Genomic DNA, 23,804 nt, shown 5'->3' with positions numbered 1-23,804 from the left:
TGTTTATCTCCATCAATGAGAGGCAGGAATAAACACCATATATTCCATTAACCAAATTCCAATTCTTAATATTCACTGACAAAAGCATGCCATACATCATAGATTTTTCTCTTTAAACTTGAAATGTCCCAAAACATCCAGCTTTGATTGAAAGTAATTTATTTCATTCAGGCTGCTCTGAAACGGAGAATGTGAGTACAGTACTAATTTAATTTATTCCGTGTATTTAATAATTGTAAAAATGTGAAGAAACTTTTGTGGATAAGTTAATAGATATTTAAAATATCAGGACAATTATTTGTTTTCTCAGTGATTACCTCCTAACACCTCCTCCTCCAATGGCATCTCCTTGTTGGTAATGCAGGAAACTTTTCAAGGATAGTGTGGAAGACAAAGGTCCACATAAGTGGCACACATGATGTGCCCAGACAGAGTATTAGCAAGGATGTCTTCTGTTTGCAGGGCAGAAAGATTCTTTTGTTGTCAGGGTGGGTACTGAGGACTGAACTCAGGGGCACTCTGATCACTGAACTACATCCCCAGTCCTATTTTGTATTTTATTTAGAGACAGGGTCTCACTGAGTTTCTTAGCACCTCGCTATTGCTGAGGCTGGCCTCGAACTTTGGATCCTCCTGCCTCAGCTTTCTGAGTTATGGGACTACAAGCGTATGCTAAGGTACCCAGTGAAAATTTCATTTTAATGGGTCTAAGAAAATGAGAAAGTCCTCTTTTCTTGCCCTACTGTACACTGTTCCTGTTGCAAATTGTACTTCAGTTTGCAGGTGTCTGCCTGAGGGCAGGTCACTGAAAGTCAGTGAAAATCAGGCCAACCTCAGCAGCAGAAATTAATCTGCAAGATCATGGCAGGCAGACATATATTTTAAAGAGCATTCTTTCCACTGAAATAACCACACCGGACTTCACAAAATGAACAGAGACTGAAAACAACAAAAGCAACTAACAGCATCTATTCTAACACTGCAAATTTCTTAGATATTACAGATGTCACCCAACAGTGCATGCATTTGCTTCCCATATGTGAACAAAACTGAGGCATCACAAGATAAATTTGAATGGAATGTTAACCTTCACTTTAAATTTTTTTTCTTTCCCTAGCTGACGACACAATTTTAGTATTATCACAACGGAGCTTCTGGCTGGAAAAAAATTAAATTAATGGATGGATAAAAAAGAGCTTAGAAACTTAAAAAAAAATAAACAACTTTCAAATATCTATACTTGATGGTGTCAAGAGCCAAGATGAATGTATTTCAATTGCAACTTCCAAACTAAACTCACAAATTACTACCATTATGCTAAGTGTTAGCTACCCCACTGTGCAGTTTTGCTTTGTGAATTTTTACCTTCCTCTATGAACACTTTTAGCCACTGATCGCACAGCCTTTCAATGTTTTCTGCCTTTTCCTTTAAATAAACTGGCTCTGGCTCCTTCCATCTGGTTCCCCTTCCGTCAGCAACCCTGCACCTGTTCACACCTCCTCTCCTGTTGGATTCCACTGAACATTTCCTCCTCTGCCAGGGCTATTCTGGCACTCGCAACCTTTCTGTCATTCAATCCATCTGTCAGAAGTGAACTTTGTTTACCGCAAGCTTCTGCTTTCTTCTTCAAGAAGCAAAGCCCCTCAAGGTCATTGTCAAATGAACTGTCGGCATGGATTTAAATCCTCTACTGCTAACCAGCAGAAGATGAAGTTCTGTTGTGTAATGTACTTGTGAAAATTACTTTTGGGTTCGGGAAGACAATAATTTGGAGTCAAAGTAGTAAGACATGGTGTTTTAATGATCATTTGTAAAACCAGACAGCTGATATGTATTTTCTTCATGTGTGTCTGCACTTCTTATTATATTGAGCATGAACTATATGCATAAGCAGCAAAATAAAAGTTTTAAAGTGAAATCAAAATATCACAAACAAGTTTACACTATGTAAAAATTGCTTCATACTATACAGCATTAACTTGAGGGATAAATATTTTCACTAATGAATTAGCCAAGGGAGAGAGTATTCCAATTAAGAAATTTTACACTGAAAGACTTAAAATGTACAAATATGTACCATTTCAATTATAAGCTATAGATTAACACACAGCTCCATTACAGCTTTGAAAGACTCAAACCATAATATACAAATCAATTCATGTATATTTTAAATTCCATCATTTAAAAAATAAAGTTCTGCTTAAATAATGTTCAAATATATGCTGCCAAGCAAACATATAATCCATCTAAAGAAATTTAAGTTATATTAATAGATAAATTCTGTGAAAAAAATCAACATATAGAAATTAGGTGAAAATTTTATTCTCAATTGATCATATTTTCTGTCATGTATAGCAATCAAGTACTCATTTTTCCTTTCATAAATCAGAGATGAAATCATTTTAAGTTGAATTATTTACCAATAGTTTAGAAAATCATAATCATTAGGAGAAGGAAAAACCAATGGCTCAATTATAATTCTTATAAAAAAGGGAAAGATTATTCTGTAGGAGAAAAATGCGTCAAAATTTTAATCAAATGCACTGCCATAAATGTGAACCTAAATGTGAACATAAGTGGGATTTCATTCATAAGGCTGCTTTTATATTTTGTAGACATATCCTGAGATTTAATCTTACTAAATGTTTATGTTAAATAAAATTAAGTCTAAATTTTTCTAAAATTTTTTTAGATAAAATAAAAATTAAAGCTTTTATGTTGACATAAAATTGAGACAGATTTTATTAATAAAAGCAGTCTAGAAAACATGGAATTTAAAATTTGAACTTAAAGTTCAATTTGGTTGACAGTTATAATTTATTAAAAAAATTCTATGAAGGCAGCTTTTGGACATGTTAAAGAAAATTATTGTGAGCTAAACATAAAAACAAAATGAAAAATGACAGCTTAAAATTCAAGTACAGAAACACTCTTTTAGCTGTAATTTCCTTCTTTTTTTTTTTTTACTAACCTTCAAAATACTGCATATCATATAAATCCTTCTTATGTAATGCATACTATAATTTAATCTATGGATTTTGAACTTAAAATATGCATATTCTTTTCACCTTTCTAAAATATAATTTCTAAGTAATTTCTCTTCATGTGTAGAAAATTCTAAAAATGTCAGCTAATTTACCCAGCAAATTTGCTACTATTTTTCTGGATTTTTTTTTCCTGTAATGTAATCTGTGCTTGATAGTTTAGTTACCTGGATCCCTGCTTCTCAATGTCATTGAGAGTGTGCTGGTAATTTGATCACTTCCAAGGTCTGATTTGCTATTATGAAAAAAAGGAGCATTAGCAAAAATGCTAGTTTAATAGAGGTTGCTCAAATCACCACGAAGGAATGCTCCGTTATTAGTAAAATAAAGAAGAAACATTTCCAAAACGCACCGGTAGTCTTATTTTGGAAAATTGGTATGATAAGGACATAAACAAATGAAAAAACACTCAGTTTTAACATCACTTACAGTCACACACGGATGCATGAACACACACACACACACACACACACACACACACACACACACACATTTTCCCTTCCATAAATACATAAGAAAAAGAAAAGGGAAACAGTATCATGACTACTTTTATAGATGAAATAATTTAGGAATTTATAGAATACAAATATTCACTTAATGCATAACATGCTTATTTTATCTTTTAAATAGAAAAATGTATAGTTTGACAAAAACACCTGAAACACAAATTTTACGGGAGGTGGGGAAGACATTGAAGTAATGTTGCCAGGTTACCCCACAGAGGAGCAAAGTCGTCTCTAAGGGCACTGCTAGGTAAAGACAAGAGCTGATGTCGTTCACGTTCTTTGATACCAGTTTTCCTAAAACAGCATATGGATGTAGGATGGAAGGTAAAACATCTAAACTCCTTAATAAAGAACTGACCTTAATTTTTCTACATTCTGAATGAGACTAGCAGCTCGCTTTTCTAAGAGTTGAAAATGATGAAAATACTATCATTTTTCTCTGGTTTATTGGTTTTGGTCTGCAGAAAAATTTATGATGTCTTTTAACAAAAGAGGATATTCATTTTTCCACCCCCTTCCTCAGTTACCTTAAGATAAGACCTTCTTTCAGATGTGGAAATATTTGCAGGACTGCAGGACAAAGAACTGAGACATTTTCACAGGGTTGATCAAGGGGGAAATAGATTTGCGAGATTCTGTTAAGAGTAAGAAGAGACTAACTGACAACTTTAAATCTGCCACAATCATTTACTAATGTGCTGCTATATCAAATAAGTCTAATTTTTTGACAGCACCAAATTAGATTTATTGCAGAAACTGCTGCATAAATAGCATATGGCTATGTTATACCACCTATTTCAAATCCTGGTAATGTTTCCCCCTCCCCCTCCAAAATGAATAAATTGAGCCAAGCTATAAAACCTTCTGCAGAAAAAGAGAAATACACAAGTTCAAAAACAGATGTAGGAGATCTGGATTTCTTTGTTAAAGTCACAGTTTTAGCTAGAATATCCCAACTCCATAGGTAAAAAGCGACAACTCCTTAATTTAACAGGTCAATTTTTCATTTCTTATGGAATGATTTAATTTACTTTTTGTTTTAAGGATTTTTTTGGGCTTTAAATTGTGCTTGTATTTTGATGTTCCATCCATAGTTAAAGTGGGGATAAAAGGGCAAATGGCTCTGAATCAAACATAGCTTAAATTAGGTTATAAAGATTATTAAGTAGAAATGCATGTATCATATGGTTGCTTTTAGCTTTCATTTGTGGAGGACATATGTGGTAGAAATCATATCAAAAGTCTTTTCTAATTTTAACTATAGCCTTCATACTGCAAACTCCTTGATGCATAAAATATATAAAGTGATCATTCCATGTGCCACACTACATACAAGAACAGCAAAGTCATACAAACAGCAAAAATCAAAGTTCAAAGCTGGGATTGAACTCATGCAACAAATTTGAGATGGACAACTGTTCCTTTTTGGATATCCCCGCTGACTCCCAACGCCAACTCCCCCAAGTTTGACACAATTCAACTCAATTTTCCTTTCCGAACAAAAGTTTCAGTTCTTCTGTAGATGGGAAAGGCATTGCAAGGTCTTATCTCAGACCAATGGGCACACCACTGCAAACATCATGGCACTCGGCTACCCCGCAGACTCCCTCTCTGTGGTCAGTCTTCCCAGCTGCCCTATCTGTTACTGTCTGATTAGTTCTGCTAAGGAGCCCCTCCCCTGCCAGCTTTCGGTGCCATCTGTTCTACACAAGATGGCTGCTGCCCAGCAACCTCACACTGCCCTCCTACCTGGCACCCGGCTACCATCCTTACCCCAAAGTGCTAACACAGGTTCTCACTGCTGGCAGAGTCAGGATTTCATTACTACTACTTTGACAAGTGCAGGGTTGTTTGTAATTTCTCTTTTATCCTGATTTTGATTGTACAACCACCTCCCACTGATTCAGTTTGCTTCAGTTTTGTTGCTCACAGATTTTACTCTCCACATTAATCTCCCTCTGGCATGTTACTGCATCTGTTCCCTTTTTTATTATTAATTTTCAAATTCCCACCATTTTTGACAAAAAGGAGGTAATCTACACTCTGTTTCTGCCCATTTCATTTTCTTTAATTTGGAAGATAAGTATGAAAGCATGCCAAAGAAGTTAATTCTCCGTTAACAGTTTATTTTCTGGCATCCCTAAGCCTTTGTATATGAAAAACAGATAGGAATAAATGTTGACTGAATCACAACAACATAGTCACAACCATTCCTGAATTTAATGAAAAGCAAACATATGAAACAGCATCTAAAAAGTTTATTAGTTACACAAGTTGTCTCATGCTGTCATTCTTCCTTCTACTTTTAACAGATAATTCTTTGTGCAAATTGCTCTGGGTGCAGTATCTGAATTTGGACTCCTTTTCAGTTCTGACATGGGTTCTCTTTTCACTGTAGATGAATTTTATTATTCCATAATATAATTATCATCTTTCCTTGGCCCAAAAATTGTTGACTAATTCAATAGTGAATGAATCTGAATAAATGCCTGGTTTCAGAAATAGGTTAAGAATAGAGAATTGCCATCAGTGCAACAAAGCAGAACTTAAAGAGCCCCTAGGTTGCAAGAGCTGCTTCCATTAGATATTGTTTTGACAGAGTTAATATCAGGAATGACAAGATGGTTTTCCCTCTCAAGATAAAGAAGACCACTTAAGATTTAGAAAATAGGAAGCAATATATTTAACAATATACTCCATGTCCCTAATTTGTCAAAACCATAACTTTCCCAAAAAGGGCTGAAATAATTTGATCATCTTTCAATTTCCCTGAAGTTTTCTAGATTAATCAACACACTGTGACTCTATTTTTTATATGAATGCATATTAAATTCATATTATTTACATGAATTCATATTAGAAACACTGGAGTCCCTGGATAGATAAGCAACACCTCAGATTTATAGAACCCTTAGTGTGTTAAAACGATTTTACATACTTATTATAAATCCCCCAAAACACAGTTAAAATTTGTAGGAAATAAAGTATGGTAGGGAGTTTTCCCCAAGGTGACAGAAGATAATCAGAAACAGAATGAGGACAAGTATGAAGAGCAAGAAATGCCTAGGTTGACGAAACACACTTCAGATCAGTTACTAGAAAATGGGAAGGTAACGAAACCCACAATTAATGACCCATCTTGGACATCCTCACCTCCACCCCTATGTATATTTTAATGGTGACTTGTTACTTTATTTTGTATATTTCTTTTGTTGGTAGAGCTATATATATAATAATTATTCTTCTGAGTATACTCTTGCTAAATATTCTGGTCAGAAACAGGTTTCTTTAAGGTAAACACAATAAAGGGTTCAGAGGGACACACTGCTTCTTTACTGAAGCTTTCTCTGGAGATAGAATCTCTCTGAGACCTAAGCAGCCTGTGTGGCTCCCCTCTCCATCCCTAGGCTTGTTCAAGGTGGGAGTTGCTCAATGCTCTTCCAGGTGACCTCATGCCTGCTAGGGAGAGGTCACACAGAGCCAAGGTGGAGAAGAGATTTTCTCTTAGTTTGATGTAGACTTTCCAGGCTGTGTCCAAACATTTCCTACCCTATTTAGTGCCTCCAATTTCCTAGTTTGACTGTATTCCTGCTTATTTTACCCAACAGAATAGTAGCATTAAGAAAATCACATTTACTTCAACTCTGCCCCAGTTCCCATGAGACCTGCCATCAGATGGATCATTGAGGAGATGTAATATTCTCCAAGTCTCTTACTTTCTCGGGATCCTTAATGAACTTTGATTTATCAAGCAGTGAGTGATTCACTGTATAACATACTTGGGGGTACCAGGGAAACACTGAATAACAAATGAGGAATGCCTAATAACTGACCTAGTGATCACATCCAATTAGGAAGCAGTGGTTAAGAAGAAATTAACCATCATTAAAATTGATGAGGTTTTCTCATATTCCTTTTACCTTAAAATTAGATTGGAGACCAGGACTTTCAGGAAAATATTAGGACTTAGGGTTACTATGTAACAATTCTAGATTTTAGCCTTATTTTTTTCCCTTCTAGTTTCTTTGAACTTGATGCTCATTGTTGTTGAGTCAGGAAGTGGGTGTGGTCAATACTTTCTCAGTTTCCTCTGGGCTTCTTCAGAAAATGACTTGGCTGCCACTGTCACCATGCTCCAGGCTATGGGCCTGTGTGGCAGGGGAGAAGAGCGCATCCCCAGCGTAGATTTTCATTGCACACACATTTGGGCTTTGCAGAACTGAGAGGAATGAGCCAGAGAACGTTAAGCAGAACCTGCAGACACACATTTCCTGGCAGCCTCTGATTCTAACCTCTCCTGCCCCAGGCCTCACTGAGACCAGGGTGCCTAGCCTGTCAAACAGGTGGAGCAGAGCCGGCTCAGGCAGTGTGGTGTCCACCAGAGCAAAATGAAATGCTTTTTCTTTCCTGGCTGTCTGACAGTCTGTTTTCTCTGATACTGGGTGGGGGAAGGAAAAGAGGATGCAATTTATAACAGCACCAAGGCCATCTATTTTGAGCCTTGAAGATGTTGGTTGCACATATATCCATTTAAAATTATTTTTGACACATTTTCTGCTTAATTTATTCATGAAAGGAGTACAAGAAAAAATAAGCTTAACTTTTAAATGGAAACTTTAGGCTAAAAATTCTTGAATAAAACTCGGGGGAAAAAAGATAAAGTTCACTGTGGAAGAGCAAGAATACATGCCAATGTTATTCTATGCTCTTCAAATGAACAGAGTGAAAGTTTGCATTTTGACCTAAACTAATTGATGAGTGCAGATCCTTCTTAATTTTCCCCAACAATGAAGAGCAGAGGCAAATTTATTCCACATTTACTGAGAACCTGCTAAATGCCTGATACCATACTTGGTGCTGGGGACACAGAGATTAAAAAGGCCTGCTTCCTGACCTATGAACTAAGATTTTACAACCCCAGAAGTCTTTCCATGTAGCTTTGAAATATGTTTTTACACTTCTTTGTGACTGTGGCATCTGATAACCCAGTTCCAGCCCAGCCTTCTCTCCTGCCTCCCTACTGCGTGGTTTCAAGCTTCACCTTGTAACACTCAAATTCCTCAGCCATAAAGGGCTCCATGTTAGGACTGAGAAGCACAGCATCTCAAACTTCTTGTAGTCAAAGGTCAGTTTGTTCATTTGTTTTAATTTTGAATCCTTTGCAAAGCATCAGTTTTGTAAAATACAATACGAATGAATTATATACTAGAAAAATCTAAAAAGGTACTCCTCAAGAAAGGTTCACTGATAAAGCTTAGAACTTGCTGTGATCTAAAATTGATATAGGAGCTAGGGGTTTTGCTCAGTGGTAAAATGTGTGATTACTATGATCATGGCCCTGGGCTCAATCTCCAACACCAAAAAGAAAAAAAATATTCAAAAAATAAAATTGATATAAAAGTTTCCAAACACTTAGTTTCAACTTTTGTATGTATCTTGTCACAGATTAAACTGTCATGAACCATATTTCATATAGTACTGCTGAAGGGAACTAGGCACAGTGTGTAGCATGTGCTCAATATTTATCTATGCATCCTTTACCTCCCACTTTTTATATTCAGAGAGTTTTAAAAAAAATGCCCCTGAGAAGAATCAACTATGCCTCCTTAGACTTCAAACATGTTGGTAATGGGGAATACAGGCTGAAATAACATGAACAGAGACTTTTTTTTTTTTTTTTTTTTTTTTTTTTTTTGTGGTACTAGGGATTGAACCCGGGGGCACTTGGCCACGGAGCTGTATCCCCACCCCTTTTTAGTTTTTACTTTGAGACAGGGTATTGCTAAGTTGCTAAGTTGCCCAGGCTGGTCTTGAGCTTGGTGATCGTTCTCCCTCAGCCTCCTGAATTGCTGTTATACAGGCATGTGCCACCACAGTCAGCCAGGGATTTGTATTTTTAAAAACAACAGAGGTAAAAGAGCAGACACATGACATCTGACACCCTTTCCCTAGTAAGAGCAACTCCCCTACCTTAGTGTGATTGTCCCCTTGCTCACTGAAGTTCACTCAGGCTGCTGGCCCCAGCAACCAAAAGGCCATTGTGTATATGTGGCTCAAATTGCTTCCAAGGGGTGATCCTGGAACTGATGGTTTTGAAATTAGAAGAACAGGACCTAGGAAGTCACATTTTAGTTTGAAATCAAAGGCATCTCCTCTATCTTCAATTTCAGACTGGATAGTGTGGAAGAATCTGAAGGAATGGGCCAACATTCAGACAGAAGAAGAGTTTTGCTATGGAAAATTAGAATTTGACAGCATAGTTGAGTCTCTGGAACAAGAAATTCTAAGGTCTGGTGTACCTGATCTGTATGGAGTCTAATTATTAAAAAATAATCAATTCCCAGTTTTGCAGGAAGTTTCTGACACCTCAGCCAAAAAGTTCTGACTCATACTGGTAGTCAGAAACATCAAACAATTAAATTCAAGAGAGCTTTTACAGGGCTGGGAGCATAGCTCAGTGGTAGAGCTCTTGCCTAGCATGTAGAAGGTCCTTAGTTCCATCCCCTGAACCACAAAAGAAAGAAAGGAGGGGCAGATGAGAAAGAGGGGAGGGAGGGAGAAACAGAATGAAAGAATTTACTATAATTACCACGTGAAAGCTAAATGTGCTGAAAGTTTTGGAAAGAAGCTTTAATGACCTCTCCCCAGTTAATCTGCCCATAACAGGATAGCCTGTGACTCCTCTGCTATACTCTTTTCTCCCTTTCAAAAAGATATAAATACTTATTTCCTAGTTTTGTAGGTCAGAGGTCAGGTCTTCCTATTAGGATCACAAAAGTAGGTCACAGAATAATATTCATTTTGTGGTTTTTCACTTAGATTCCTGCCCTGAGAAATTCTTTGAAGTATATTCTCATTCAAAACATATAAAAGGAGAAATAAGAATGTTAAAGGTAGTCATTCTGATAGAAGAGAAAGCCTGCAGGTTAATGTCAGTTCTAGTCTCTCTTTTGCAAGTAGGGCAATTAAAGTTTTAAATCCTCTTACAATTAAACAAAAGACAATTTCCTACAGAAGTTCCTGCCAGATCAGATACAATAAAAAGATGCAGGATTTGAAAAAACGTTTTTCAACACAGGTACAATAGATACTTGGAAGAATATCTGCCTCCATAAGCAGTTAATACCAGTCACGCAGACTTTCAGAAATGGTTGCTTGTGCAGGTTATATCATAAATTAACCTGCCCACATGTATGCAAATTGAAGTCTTGAGAAATTTGAGAAATTCAAATCCTGCAGTCCCAAAGATGTTGGGATATGTTAAAAAGAAAACCATGAAGAAATTTTCACTTTTTTAAAATGGACATTTTCCTCTTGGTAAAAATTAAGAAGTAAAGGAGAATGACAGTTGTATTATAATACATTAAATGATTAAGGCAAATAATGGGCCAAAGCAATCTGTTTCTTAGGAAAAGCCCAAGTCAACACTAAAATTCACTGACATGTACTTATACTAGTGTATAAAGGAACAGCTAACACATTTCTATTGCAAATTTATGTTTCTGATTTTTCAGTTGTCTTTCTGGAGACAATCACATTAATCCATTTTCCTGGTAATTTACATAGAATTATAGACTAATGGATAAGGGATATATGCTTTGCAGGCAAATTACTGGTGTTCGAAACCTACTTCTATAACATATCAGCTATGTGACCTTAGATGACTCATTTTACTTTTCTGTGCCTTAGTTGCCTCAGCTGTAAAATAGAAAAAAGAAGAGTGTGCATCTAATGGAACTATTAGAAAGACTAAATGAAAAGCACTTAGCTCAGTTCCTGGAACCCAACACTGAGGCTCTGTAAATGTCAGTCACTGCTGTTAGCTACTACTTTTATTATTTTTCAAGAGCTACTATGTGTAGCACTGTATCAGGGAGATACTAAGATGAATATATTAACCTCAGAGACTTCCCTCAAAGTGGGCTGAAGGATTCCGAGGCAGCAGTGTTTCCCTCCAGCAAGAGTTATCAGAGAGGGCTTTGGTAGAAAAATTAGGATTTCAGGAAGCTCTTAGAAAAACAAAGGTAAGATTAGAATAGTTCCAGAGAAGGACAAAAGAGGATTCCAGGTATACAGAACAGCAAAAGAAAAGTCTAAAACTACAAGAGGAGCTACATGTGCTTACATTTGGCTAAAATTCAGCACATGAGAGGATTGGCAGGGATGAAATAAGGCAGGAAGGTTGGAGTCTATAGGATGACCTAAAATGCCATGCTCAGTGATTTGGACCTTCTGGTATAGTGTGGCACCATGAAAGGTTTTGAGAGTAGGGCCTACAGTCAAGGCAAATGGTATAGGAATATTCACTGGGCAGTGGTTAGTGAAAGAGGCTGAAAGGGTATGAGGAGGCTACTCTCAGAGTTCTTGTGAGAAATCAGCAGAGGCTAAGTGACACACATGAGTGGTAGATATGAATGACATTTCTTGAAATCTTGCTGAAGTTCATACTAAGGAAATACCTTGTACAAAGGATAGTCCAAGCAATCTAAATGCTTCATGATAATAGGGACTTAAGAATGGGTTGTTTTAAATCATTGTTAGAATCTTTGACTTTGAATCTTTGACCCTCTTGATTTCTTACTTAAACTAAACAGCCTCCTAACTGAGGGATTGGTTAAATTTCTCTATAAATGACCAAACAGTAAATATTTTGGGTTTTGGGGACCAGGGTTAAAAAGAAATTTAGAAATCATCTATTCTCACTTCATTTTACAGGTTAGTAAGCAGGTCTAAAGAGCTAAGTAATCCATCAAAAAGATGCAAAGATGCTGAATGCCTAGGTAGGACACTGCAATGCAGGTTTCCTAAACCTTAGGCTGCCTAGGGACCATACCTAAATAGCATATGGTTTTAACAGTATTTGATTACTTCACCAAAACATCCTTTGAATCATTTTTCTTTATTCTTTTTTTTATATATCCGAAGGCCCCATTTCAATCTCCTCAGCTGGAGGCTCTTTTTTCAGTGAATTTAAAAAACATGGTTCTCGAGCTAGGGATGTATTTCAGTGGTAGTTTGCCTAGCGCATATGAAGTCCTGGGTTCCATCCCCACCACCACCACCACACACACAAAAAAAAAAAAGAAAGAAAGAAAGAAAGAAAACAAAAGCAAAATCAAACAGAAAGGGTTCTCGCTATGTGCTTTCATCTGCTCCCTTGGCTACAACTCATACTTCTAAGTAAAAGCATCCAGATCTAAGACTCTAGTCATGACCTTTCTTCCCACACCAAACCTACATTGGACATTTCCACCCAAGTTCCCCCCAAAAATGTTTATTATTCTCCGCTACCTCTTTCAAGTTCCCTAGTTGGATTAAAGAATCATCTACTCAACTTAGGTCAGAAACAATAGTTTCCTTTAATTCCGTCCTCTCCTACTTGCTACTCTAGATGCCTCCTGAAATGATTTCCTTTCCTTTTGATTGAACTATCGTGGTTTTATTCTATTTGGGTCCCTGTTAAACATCTTTTCCTCAACCAGTGTAGTTTCACAGTGCCTTTCAATTACCTTCTAAAACTACATATTTGAACCTGTCAGGCTCTCTTGATTTCTTACTTAAACTAAACAGCCTCCTAACTGAGGGAATGGTTAAATTTCTCTATAAATGACCGAACAGTAAATATTTTAGGTTTTGGGGACCAGGCTCAATTCTGCTGTGGTAGTGTCACACATCAAACATAATGAATAATTATAGCTGTGTCCAAATAAAACTTCATATATAGGATGTATTATTTTAATGTGTTAGAAAATACTGTTTTGTTTTTTTTTTTTCTTTTGACGTGGAGTCTCACTAAGTTACCCAGCTGGCCTTAAACTCCTACGCTCAAGTGATTCTCTTGCCTCAGCTTCCCAAATAGCTGCTGGGACTAGAGAAGAATGCCACTGCATTCAGAACAAAACATTATTTTCATTTTTTCCCCAACTATTAAAAAACATAAAAACAATCCTTAGCCCCTGGGTCATAGAAAAACAGACAATGGTCCAGGATTTGGTCTAAAGGCTATAGCTGCTGACCATCTTCTCATTTCCTATATCAACTCTCCAAAGTCACCCTCCACACTACTGTCTAAGTGAGGATCACAACACAAAAAAGTTTATCATATTAACAGTCTGCTTAGAATGCATCAAGAGCAACCAATTACTTACTGTCAGAATGGCCAAATCTTCAGAGTATGACCTACAAGACCTCTTGTCACTGGCTCTCTTTTCAGTCTTTTCTCTTACCAAACACCTAAGCTGATTATAGAGTTTATGTTCCTTCCCACTTTTATGTCTTTGCATCGTCTATGGTGACATCCACCTCACTTTTTTCCATTTTGAGAACTTCTACCAATGAACACATTTATCAAGATTGTTACCAAACATCTCCCCCTTCCTATCACCTTTCATTATCAGCTTTCCCTGACTGTCACCTTTGCTTCCAATGCAGAAAAAGTCAATTCTCCTTTCTATATGTTCATGGGGTAATCCTTACTTCTAGAATTTCACTATTGTCACATTCTGTTATAACTGCATTATTAACTGCCTCCTTTTGTTGAATGAGAACAATATAAGGGTAGAAACTGAGTCTTCTTATTCTCTTTAGGCCAAGGGTCAAAGTACTTAAAAGATCATAGGTGCTTAATAAATATTCATTATTTAAGTGAAAGTAATAGGCACCAACTGGGTCCTGCAATAAATGCTGAATTTCTATTTTCCCTTATTGATCCAATTTACGTTCACAAAAGGAGAAACATTGCAAAGTATATTGTTTTTTTCTTTTAGATTGATATAGAAATTTCCACTACAGTTTAAAATTTTTCTTTACCCCTAAAGATCTGGATCCTTATTTCATCATTACTTTATAATATGGTTTTCATATTCAATTTTAAACTTTGTTTAGAATATGCTATTTAAAATGTTTGAAACTGACTGGCAAGGTACTATTTGTGTGGGTGTTATATATTTCAGCTGGTCTACACTGAAGAAAAAAGATGTAATATTTCTCATTTACACACCTGGGTATGCTGAATCAATAAAGAATGGTGAGGGCTAGAAACCAATATAAAAGCATTTCAGAAATATTTAACCCAATAATCAAGTCCCATTTTCAGTTCTAAGGACAGATATATACAATTCCTTACATTTTAAATTGTCATCTTTAAATTTCTGAATGTGGATTTTACAAACCATAAACATTAAATATAACATGCTTACAAAAAGGAGTATTGCACTTAGAAAATTGGTAATTGTGTTTTATTTCCTATAAAACTGTGTAAATTTTAGTAAAAATGGTATAAATAAAGCACAACAGAAAAGAGCTTTCTACAGAACCAAAGCAAAACAGTTTTTCTTAAGAACAAAGGAATTAGTTACCACTCGTCCATTTTCAGCAGTTGCTGCATCTCAATATGCTCTACTTGGAAGAAATTGATCTTGTCAAACAGTACAAATTGATACTGCTCAGAAAAACTCTCTACGGACTTTGACTTCAGAAATTAACTCTCTGAATAAGACAGAATGACAAAAGGGGCAAAACCAGCATTAATATTTATTTACTGAAGCTCAGCCTCACTGAGACATTAAAAGCTGTCCTATTTCTGTGGGTCAGTAGTGCTTAGCACACAAATGATTGGTTCTCAGTTGAAGTCTGACAGAAAAGAAAAGCTATCAACATTATCATGATGAAGCTAAATTCTGAAACTTCTAAGATTAAATAACCACAGGAACTATGTTAATATTATGTTTTCAGTTTCACACTGATAATAATTTAAGTAGGCATTAAAAGAATCTATTCTGTAGTATTAAGCAATGTTTACTCAGAAAAATGTTTTATCTATTGGATTTTTTCCCCAGATATCATACATGTATAATGATTTTTTATCTCTCTCTTTCTTCCTTTCATCTCTTTTTCTTTTCACTGTTTAAATAGGAAAGTGTCAAACATTTGGATTATTATCATAACAAAATGTTTTCACAAAGTTTGATTTTAACAGAACTAGAGGCATCTTAACACTAACCCAAAACTTTGGGAGGTTCACCAACCTCTAGAATATTTTTTCTCCAAATGCAGGCTGTTCAAGTGGTGCTTTTCTCCATCTGTTATCATACCGTGCTCAGAATTACATTGTCATATTTAATGTAAAAGGGATCAGTCCCCTTTCATAGTTTAAATTCAACACAGTACTATAATTGGAAGACCAGTGTTTTTCTATTTTATAAACTAAATCAAATATCACAAACTTACAAGTGTATTTAGACAAAATTCTCTCTGCAAACTGAAAAACTCTAAGAACTGAATAAACCCAAAGGCTTGATCTGAAAACTGAAAAACTGTACTAAAACTCAAAGTGAGAAGAAACCACTTATATGGTAAAGTGATATATTGACAAGATTTGAATTTTTCCCTTTGTGTATTTATGTTTGTATATGCGATTGTGTGCTTCCAATACAGCAAACTCCCAAAGCTTGCAATCTTATTTTAATTTAGGGCTGAGCTATATGTTTACTAAAGTTTATGACAATGATGATCACATTGCAATTCTTGTGGTGGAAACAATGCAATTTGAAACCTTGATGGTGTAAATATGATTGCAATAATGATTTGAACATGAACAGTGCCAATCAATTCCATCTATAAATTTTATACCTCCTTAGGATGCAGATCCTTATTTTTATCAGCTCCATTTCAATTTGCATCTTAGGATTTCTTTTACTGTGTCTCTTTCACTGCTGACAGTCTCTCATTATTTTCCTAAATATATTCCTCAGATCCTTCATTTCAAAATTTTTATTAGACACAGGATTATCGGGAGAGGAGCGGTGGTGGTAGAAAAAATGTCATTTTGCTTATATTGATAGAGAATCACCTAAATATTTGAGCATGGTAAATGAAAGGTTTTGTAATCTATCAGTAAATCCCTGCCACACTTATCATTCACATGTCTGGGTGTTTTGCTTACCACATCTCCACTTTTCTTAATATGCTTGAAAGCTGTGTGTGAATTGAATGACTAAGACTAACTCTAACAACTGTTGGAAGCCTGTGGCAAAATCAGTGGAATGAAATCAGTGCTGGGGTGCATAATGGGATTAGGGAGTACCTGGTGAGGTGCAGTTGGTGCTCGGATTCGCCCAGCAGTTCTGTTAGTTTCAGGCACTCCTCTCTGGCCCGGGCTGCCTTCTGCTGCTCCTGTTCCATGTGCTGCTTGCTTTCACTCAGTTCTAGTCTCAATTTCTCCATTTCCTTAGGTAAAGAGAAAGGATTGGGGAAAGCATCCATATCAAATATATGCACTTGAATTCAAAATTAGATCATTTTTATTTTTACCATGAATTTTAATGTGATAAAAAATTATTAGAAAATGTAGGCTAGCTTCTGTTTTATGACAAAGGGAATTTGCACATCCAAAAATTCACGTTAGTGAGGTTTTTTGATTGTAAGATTATGAATGATTTTTAAGATAAAATGTTTAAACAAGAGTAGTCAAAATGGATAATCATCATTTTCCTTTTAAAGCTTGTTCCCTTTAAAAAGTCTTTGGAACTTAAAAAGTCACTGTCTTTAAAAAGCAACATTTTTGCTTAAGAGATTTGATCAGATACATATCATGGTTTACATCGGATAAATGCTTTTCACTCTGAAAGATAGATTTATGGTTTCATTTAGATGTTATAAAAAACAAATTAAATGTTAAAATATTTTAGGTATATTTTAGGAAAACATGAGGTATAAAAGAAGGCATCATGATACTCAATATTATTTGGAAGAAATAATTCAGCATGAGAATCTTTAGCTTATAAGAATATGATATTTCAGAGTTAAAATATTATAATAAAATTTGCATTTAAAAGGCAACAAAACACTCTAAAGACTAATAAATGACATAAGTATATGAAAATTTATGATAGCTTATTATTTGGTTTCATGAAGAATTAACCTTATCCTACTAAAACTAATATATTTCAAATACAACATAGTTTTAATTTATATATTTAAGCAGAAATATTTATCACAGAACATGTATAAAATTAAGGAAAAGAAAATAGAGTTGAGCATTTAAAAATATTCAGACTGTATAACAAGAAAACCAAAAAAAAAAAAAAAAAAAGGAGCAGAAACATTTTCGAGTTCAGCAAAAAGCAAGGAGCAAATTTGATACACATAAGAAATGTCCTTTTGGAAAACAAAATTATGCTTAAGCAAAGTATTTTAAACTTAGTGTTCAAATACATTTAAAAAAAAATCTGTTATTGCTCATTATTCTGAATGACCTCCCAATATAATACATCATGTAAGATAAACTAAACAATTCATTTGTATTTTTCCTTACATTTATAATACTATATTCAGTTTATCCCCATCATAACTATATATTACCAACAATCCAACAATTGCTTATTACATGTTCTCAAATATTGTTTTATTTTTAAAAACCTATGTAGTAATGAATATGTCACTTTCATTCAGAGTAGATTTCCTATATCTTTCAAACCAGAATGCCAAATGAAACTGATTTATTTCTTTAAAATATTTTAAATTATTAAAGTTAATACTAATACATTTCTAATCTCATAATTAAATATAATTAAAGATATGAAAACAGAAAAGTCTACTTTTACTTGCCTAACATGAAATTAAAAAAGCAAAGAAGTGTAAAATCTGAATCACATGTTGACTTTAAAACTTCAAAAGTCCACCATTAATTTTTTTTTACACAGTTCAATATAAAAGAAACTGTGCTAATACTATGATGAACTCAGTTCCAATCTCTATACTTAGGATTTAACATTTCACATGGATAAATGGGATCTATATACACAAAAGACTATCAAAATACAGGTCATAGAGGAAAACAACAAATGAATGCTAAATGAGGGATAAATTTGCATGGGCAGGAAAAGTGAACAAGTAAGGGCACCAGAACTCATGGAATGAAAGGTCTTGAATAAGAGATTAATAGTGTTATAGTTTTCTAACAAATAATAGAAATAATGCTGGGTATGGTGGCACACACCCATAATCCCAGTGACTTGGGAGGCTGAGGCAGGAATGTTGCAAGTACAAGAACAGATTCAGCAACTTAAGGAATCATTGCCTCAAAATAAAAAATTAAAAAGGACCTAGGGGTAAGTTCAGTGGTAAGGTGACCCTGGGTTCAATCCCCCGTACAATATACATATATTGAGCTGAGCTTACAAATTGGATCAATATATATGATTAGTTTAAGGTGGGTCAAATAATGGTAGATATAGTTCTATATTCCAGATAGAAGTAGAGAAACTTTAAACAGAAATTTAAAGAGACTATGGTGATTTTATGAAAACAAAATGCAAAAGAGACCAAAGATGACTTTAGAATTTTGAATGGAGAGGATACAAAAGAATGATAGAAATAGAAAACATAAAATCTTGAGATTTCTTAAAAAGAATAAGTACAATAAGTTTTGAAATCATTGTGCAATAACAATAACATATATACCTTACAGTGGTAATTAGGTTTTAAGTATAAATTAGCTGCTTTCTTATTCTCATGTAATAAAAAGTCAGAGGCTACACTGAAATACAAACAGAAATAAAGAATATAGGTCCAAGAACCAACAACAAATCAGGGCTCAGACAGCTCCTACACTTTTTAGTTCTGTGACCTTAGACAAGTCACTCAACTATCATACATTCTTCAGCAGAAAATGAAACTGATAACTGTAGCAAGCTCCAAAGATGTTATGAAGACTGAATGGGATGATGAGTACTTAGCAGAGTGCTGAGTACATAAGAGATGAGTAAGAGACAGCTAGTATCATTATTATCACTGATTTCTCTCCCTATTTAAAATATCTTTCAAGACCAGTAAAGGTACAAGTAGAAAAAATAACCTAACAGTGTCCAACTATCTCTAATAAGTCACTGATTTAATTCAATAAAATTTCCCCTTTGTTTCCTCTACAAAGTAGTATTTTGGTAAAAAAAATGAAGAAAACTTTAATTATTTTAAAATGCAAAAAAATTTTTGTTAGGAAGATGGAAAATTACTACCTGCTTCTGATTATCAATGCCAGCAAAGCAGCTTATTGGTGCAGATAATCAAAACCAACAAATAATCTAACCAGCTGGACTGGGTCTCAACACTTAGTCCCTGTGTCAGGAAAATCTGCCATGGCATCAACTCCAACAGTTAGAAGAGAAATCTCTTGCCAGAAATGCCATGCTCCCACTGGCAGGATAACCCTTTGCCTCACCCAACTAGGTCAGGGCTACTTCCTTGGCTGTATATGGAATGAAAAACCAACAACCGTCATAGGCCAATTGTATATGACTCTCAAAGTACACTATTAACCTGCATGTCTACACTCAGTTTGATGTCATTATCTTTTTGCCAACTGGGCAAGAGAGGTCCAGATAGCTCTATATCTTACCAAAAGGTATTCTTCAAATCATGAATATAGAGGGACTGAAGACATAGCTTATTGGTAAAGTTCTTGCCTAGCATGTCCAAGGATCTGGGTTCAATCCCCAGTACCTCATATAAAAAAAAAAAAATGCATGACCATAACCACCAGAATAGCTTAAAGTAGGAACTGTAAAAATTGGTTAGGAGAAGAGCACTAGGAATGGGACATGAAAAAATGGAGACTCATTACTGTTTATATTTCTCCACACTGTGGGAAGTTTTTTCTCAATCATGTACATATGCAACTTTATTTTTATTACTGATTAAATTTTCTTATCAAATAATATACCTAACATGAGTCAAATAGTACTCAATTGCTCATAGCAAAGAAGAGTAGTGTCTATATTCTACCTTTGGTCTATCTCCAAACCTAATCTCCAGTGGCACATTATCAACTCTTCTGTTATATATCTCCATATTTTTAAATGACATCTATTGCTATTTTTTGATTTTGTGATATTAGACATTATTCATCAATTTCCTATGTTAAAGTGGACGCAGTTAACTTCAGTATGTGCTTGTAGTCCCAGCTACTCTGGAGGCTGAGGCAGGAAAACACCTTAAGTCTAGGAAGAATTTGAGGTCAGTCTGGGCAACATAATGAGACCCTACCTTAAAAAAAAAAAGAAAAAGAAAAGGAGGAGGAAACATTTAGGTCCCTTATACCAGCTACATATCCAACTTATACTCCCATATAGTAATTTTGGTTAATCATTAGTCAGTAGTTCATTTACATTATGATTATGGACAATTTGCTCACTATTGAGATGAGCATTATTTTATTTTCCTATATGTTATTTTATTATTTCTGAAATTAACTGCCTACATTTTTGTTTTATTTTGAGAAGGGGTCTTGCTATGCTGCTGATGCTGTCCTTGAAATCCTGGTCTCAACTGCTTGTCCTCCCTTGGTCTCCCAGGTAGCTGGGACTACAAGTATGTGTCACCACATCTGACTGCCTAGATTTTTAATAGTTTACTTTTTTAGGTAACTGATATTTCCCCCTAAGTATTCAAAACGTATTGCCAAATATGCATCAATATTTTTCAAATGATCAAATATAAGATAAACTGTACGTTCCTTTAAATCCATCCCCATGTATCTTGGTGCTTTATGTCTAGTCTTTTTGATCTCTGGCTTGTGTCAAGTATTGTGTGTGTGTTTTTTGTTTGTGTGTGTGTGTGTGTGTGCATGTATGATAGAAAGACAGATTGAACTACATTCTCAAGATAGCTTTCATAAGAAAGGGTATATAATAATACATTTTTTGGTATATGTGTATGCTTCAAAATGCTCTTATTGTATGCATATATGCAATAATTTGGCTGAGTATAAAGTTCTATTTTAAATTAATGTTCACTAAGGATTTTAAGAAATATTCCACTGTCTTCAATATTACAATTTAAAAGCACCATATCATTCTGATCCTTAATATTTGGTCTATGATTTGCTTCTTTTCTTCCTAAAAACTTTCATAATTATCTCTTTTCCCATCATTTAAAATTTTTACTATGTTAGACCCTGGAATAGGCTCTTTTTCATTCTTCATGTGTTATTTCAATGGGTCCTTGTCAATCTGGAGGCTTATTTCCTTATTATGAAGAACTATCTTGTATTACTATTTTAAAGTTAAGTTTTGATACCATAAACTTTAATATTTCCTCTTCTATAACTCCTAAATATTAGTCGTTGGCCTTATTGGACTGATTATCTAACTTAGTTACATTTTCTAACTCTTTGGATTCTAACTTTTGGAAGACTTCATTTACTTCACCTTTCCAACTGACTATTAAATTTAAGAAAAAAAATACCATATTTTTTCATTACCATTAACTATTTATTGTTTTCACTGATCCTTTTACATAGCACACTATTTTATGATATAGATAGAATATCTTACTTCCCTATTAGAATATACAGCATTTAAAATGTTTTCTATTCATTACATGTTGCCTTTGTTTCCTCCAGGTTTATCTTAGTTCATTTTCTGTTGCTAAAATGGAATACCAAAACTAAGTAATTTATAAAGGTAAGGGGATTATTATAACTCTTGGTTCTGGATGGAAATCCAAGATTGGACAGTGGCATCTGGTCAGGGCCTATGTGCCGTGTCAACTCATGGTGAGACGTGGAAAGGGAAGCAGGGGCATACAAGAAGGGAGAGAACACGGGGGGGCAACTTTTCTTTTTATCATCCCATGCTTGTAATTAGTCCAGTCCCATGAAAGTGAGAATTCATGTGAGAAAAGCATTTGTCTTTTCATGGGGGAAGAGCTCCTACCTCCCACTAACTCTGTATCCCCATACTGCTGCATCAAGGAATCAAGGTTCCAAAACATAAACTTTTGGGGGACACACTCAAAACACAGAAAGATGCCGTTTATTTCTTCCCTCTGTGTCTACTTTAGGCACTCTATTATGTTGTAGACTTTCCTCAAATACATGATGATTCCTCAACTACTTGATGATTCTTGACTGTACTTTCATATTTGAAAAGCAAGCAGTGAACAAAAGAGTGGATGTAGTCAGTTTGGGGTAATATGATAGTTTGGATTATTGTTCATTAAATATTCATTTTTATCACCCTTCCACTGAAGGCAGAATACAGTATCTTTCCCCCAATGACTTTGGGCTTAGACTTATGATTTTACTTGTCCAATGGAATTTTCAAGGCTATAATGTAAGCAGAAGTCAGAGATGTGATGTGGTTTGACTTGGTTTTACTATTCTATGAGAGAAACATGCCTTGTAGTTGCTGCTCCTTCAGCTTGGATCACAGAGAGAATAGATGTGGAAAGAAACCAATTCAAACCATGGTCCAGATAACCCATGACCCAAGACCTAAAGCAGGTAAACACAGCCTAGATAGGCCAAATCTCAGTTGTCCTGTAGGCTCATAAACATGAGTATAAATGATTGCTAACGTAAGCCACTGGGTTTTGTCAATATAAAATTTTGACCTTAAATAAATAGAAATGTTACAACTACACATCATCTTGGAATTTTATTTGGTCTTTGAAACAACTGCATGAGATACATGAAGTAAATGTACCTGTTTATATATATATGAAATTTGGGGTCAAATATACTGAATGATTATCCAAAAAAGCATATCCAAACTTTGAACCAAATCTTTTAACTTTATTGCCTCTACCAAACCATAACATGAATTATGCAATGACTTTCAATTTTTTTTACCAAGATCAATAGTAATAAATCAATTTTACATCACTATTCAGAGACACACATACACTCACATGTATAAATGCAACAAGCATTTCATTTCATGAAGAAATACTGATCCTTACTATGTGTGATGAACTCAGTGTCTATTTCTTCTTATTCTAGTCTTCTTTAAAAGTTTCTGGCTTCAATTCATAAAAATGTTTCCATAGTCCTGCAATTTGAAAAGCATTCTGCACTATGTATAACTTAAAATATATGCTTTTTTACATAAACTAAATAGAAGGAAAGAGTTTCATTAAGAGGATGTCTACTACACATTTCTCCTGACTTCCTAGGAAAAAATATCCAAAGAAGTAACTGTAAAAGTCATTTGAAAAATCATATATTACCATAAACCTAAAGGATAACTTTGCCTGGAAAGAAAAAGAAGCACAGAATAATTACAAGACTCCAAACATAGTTATTTATCCCTGCTACTAAACATTATGTGACTTAAAAATCATTTGCCATCTTTATATAGGGTGACTTACTTGTATAAGAGAAGATGGGAATGAGGATAAAAGAAAAAATTAAGGGAGTCTAAGAAGACTGGAGAGCAAAAGTCCTTGCACAATTATAGGGAAGAACTTGTGGTT

At 34.9% G+C, this 23,804-nt stretch overlaps 1 protein-coding gene across 1 annotated transcript in view; it reads right to left on the bottom strand.

Moving 5' to 3' along the window:
- Window positions 1–23,804, bottom strand: part of Sdccag8 (SHH signaling and ciliogenesis regulator SDCCAG8) — a 241,548-nt gene that overhangs the window by 100,596 nt on the left and 117,148 nt on the right. The window contains 1 exon segment of the mRNA XM_047521464.1: window positions 16,636–16,778. Within this exon segment, the coding sequence (XP_047377420.1) occupies window positions 16,636–16,778 (143 nt within the window).

The sequence above is a fragment of the Sciurus carolinensis genome, chromosome 12 (assembly GCF_902686445.1).
Source record: "Sciurus carolinensis chromosome 12, mSciCar1.2, whole genome shotgun sequence".
In the NCBI taxonomy this organism is placed as follows: domain Eukaryota; kingdom Metazoa; phylum Chordata; class Mammalia; order Rodentia; family Sciuridae; genus Sciurus; species Sciurus carolinensis.
Note: the sequence above shows the minus strand (reverse complement) of the source record. Positions and strands in the feature narration are given on the sequence as shown.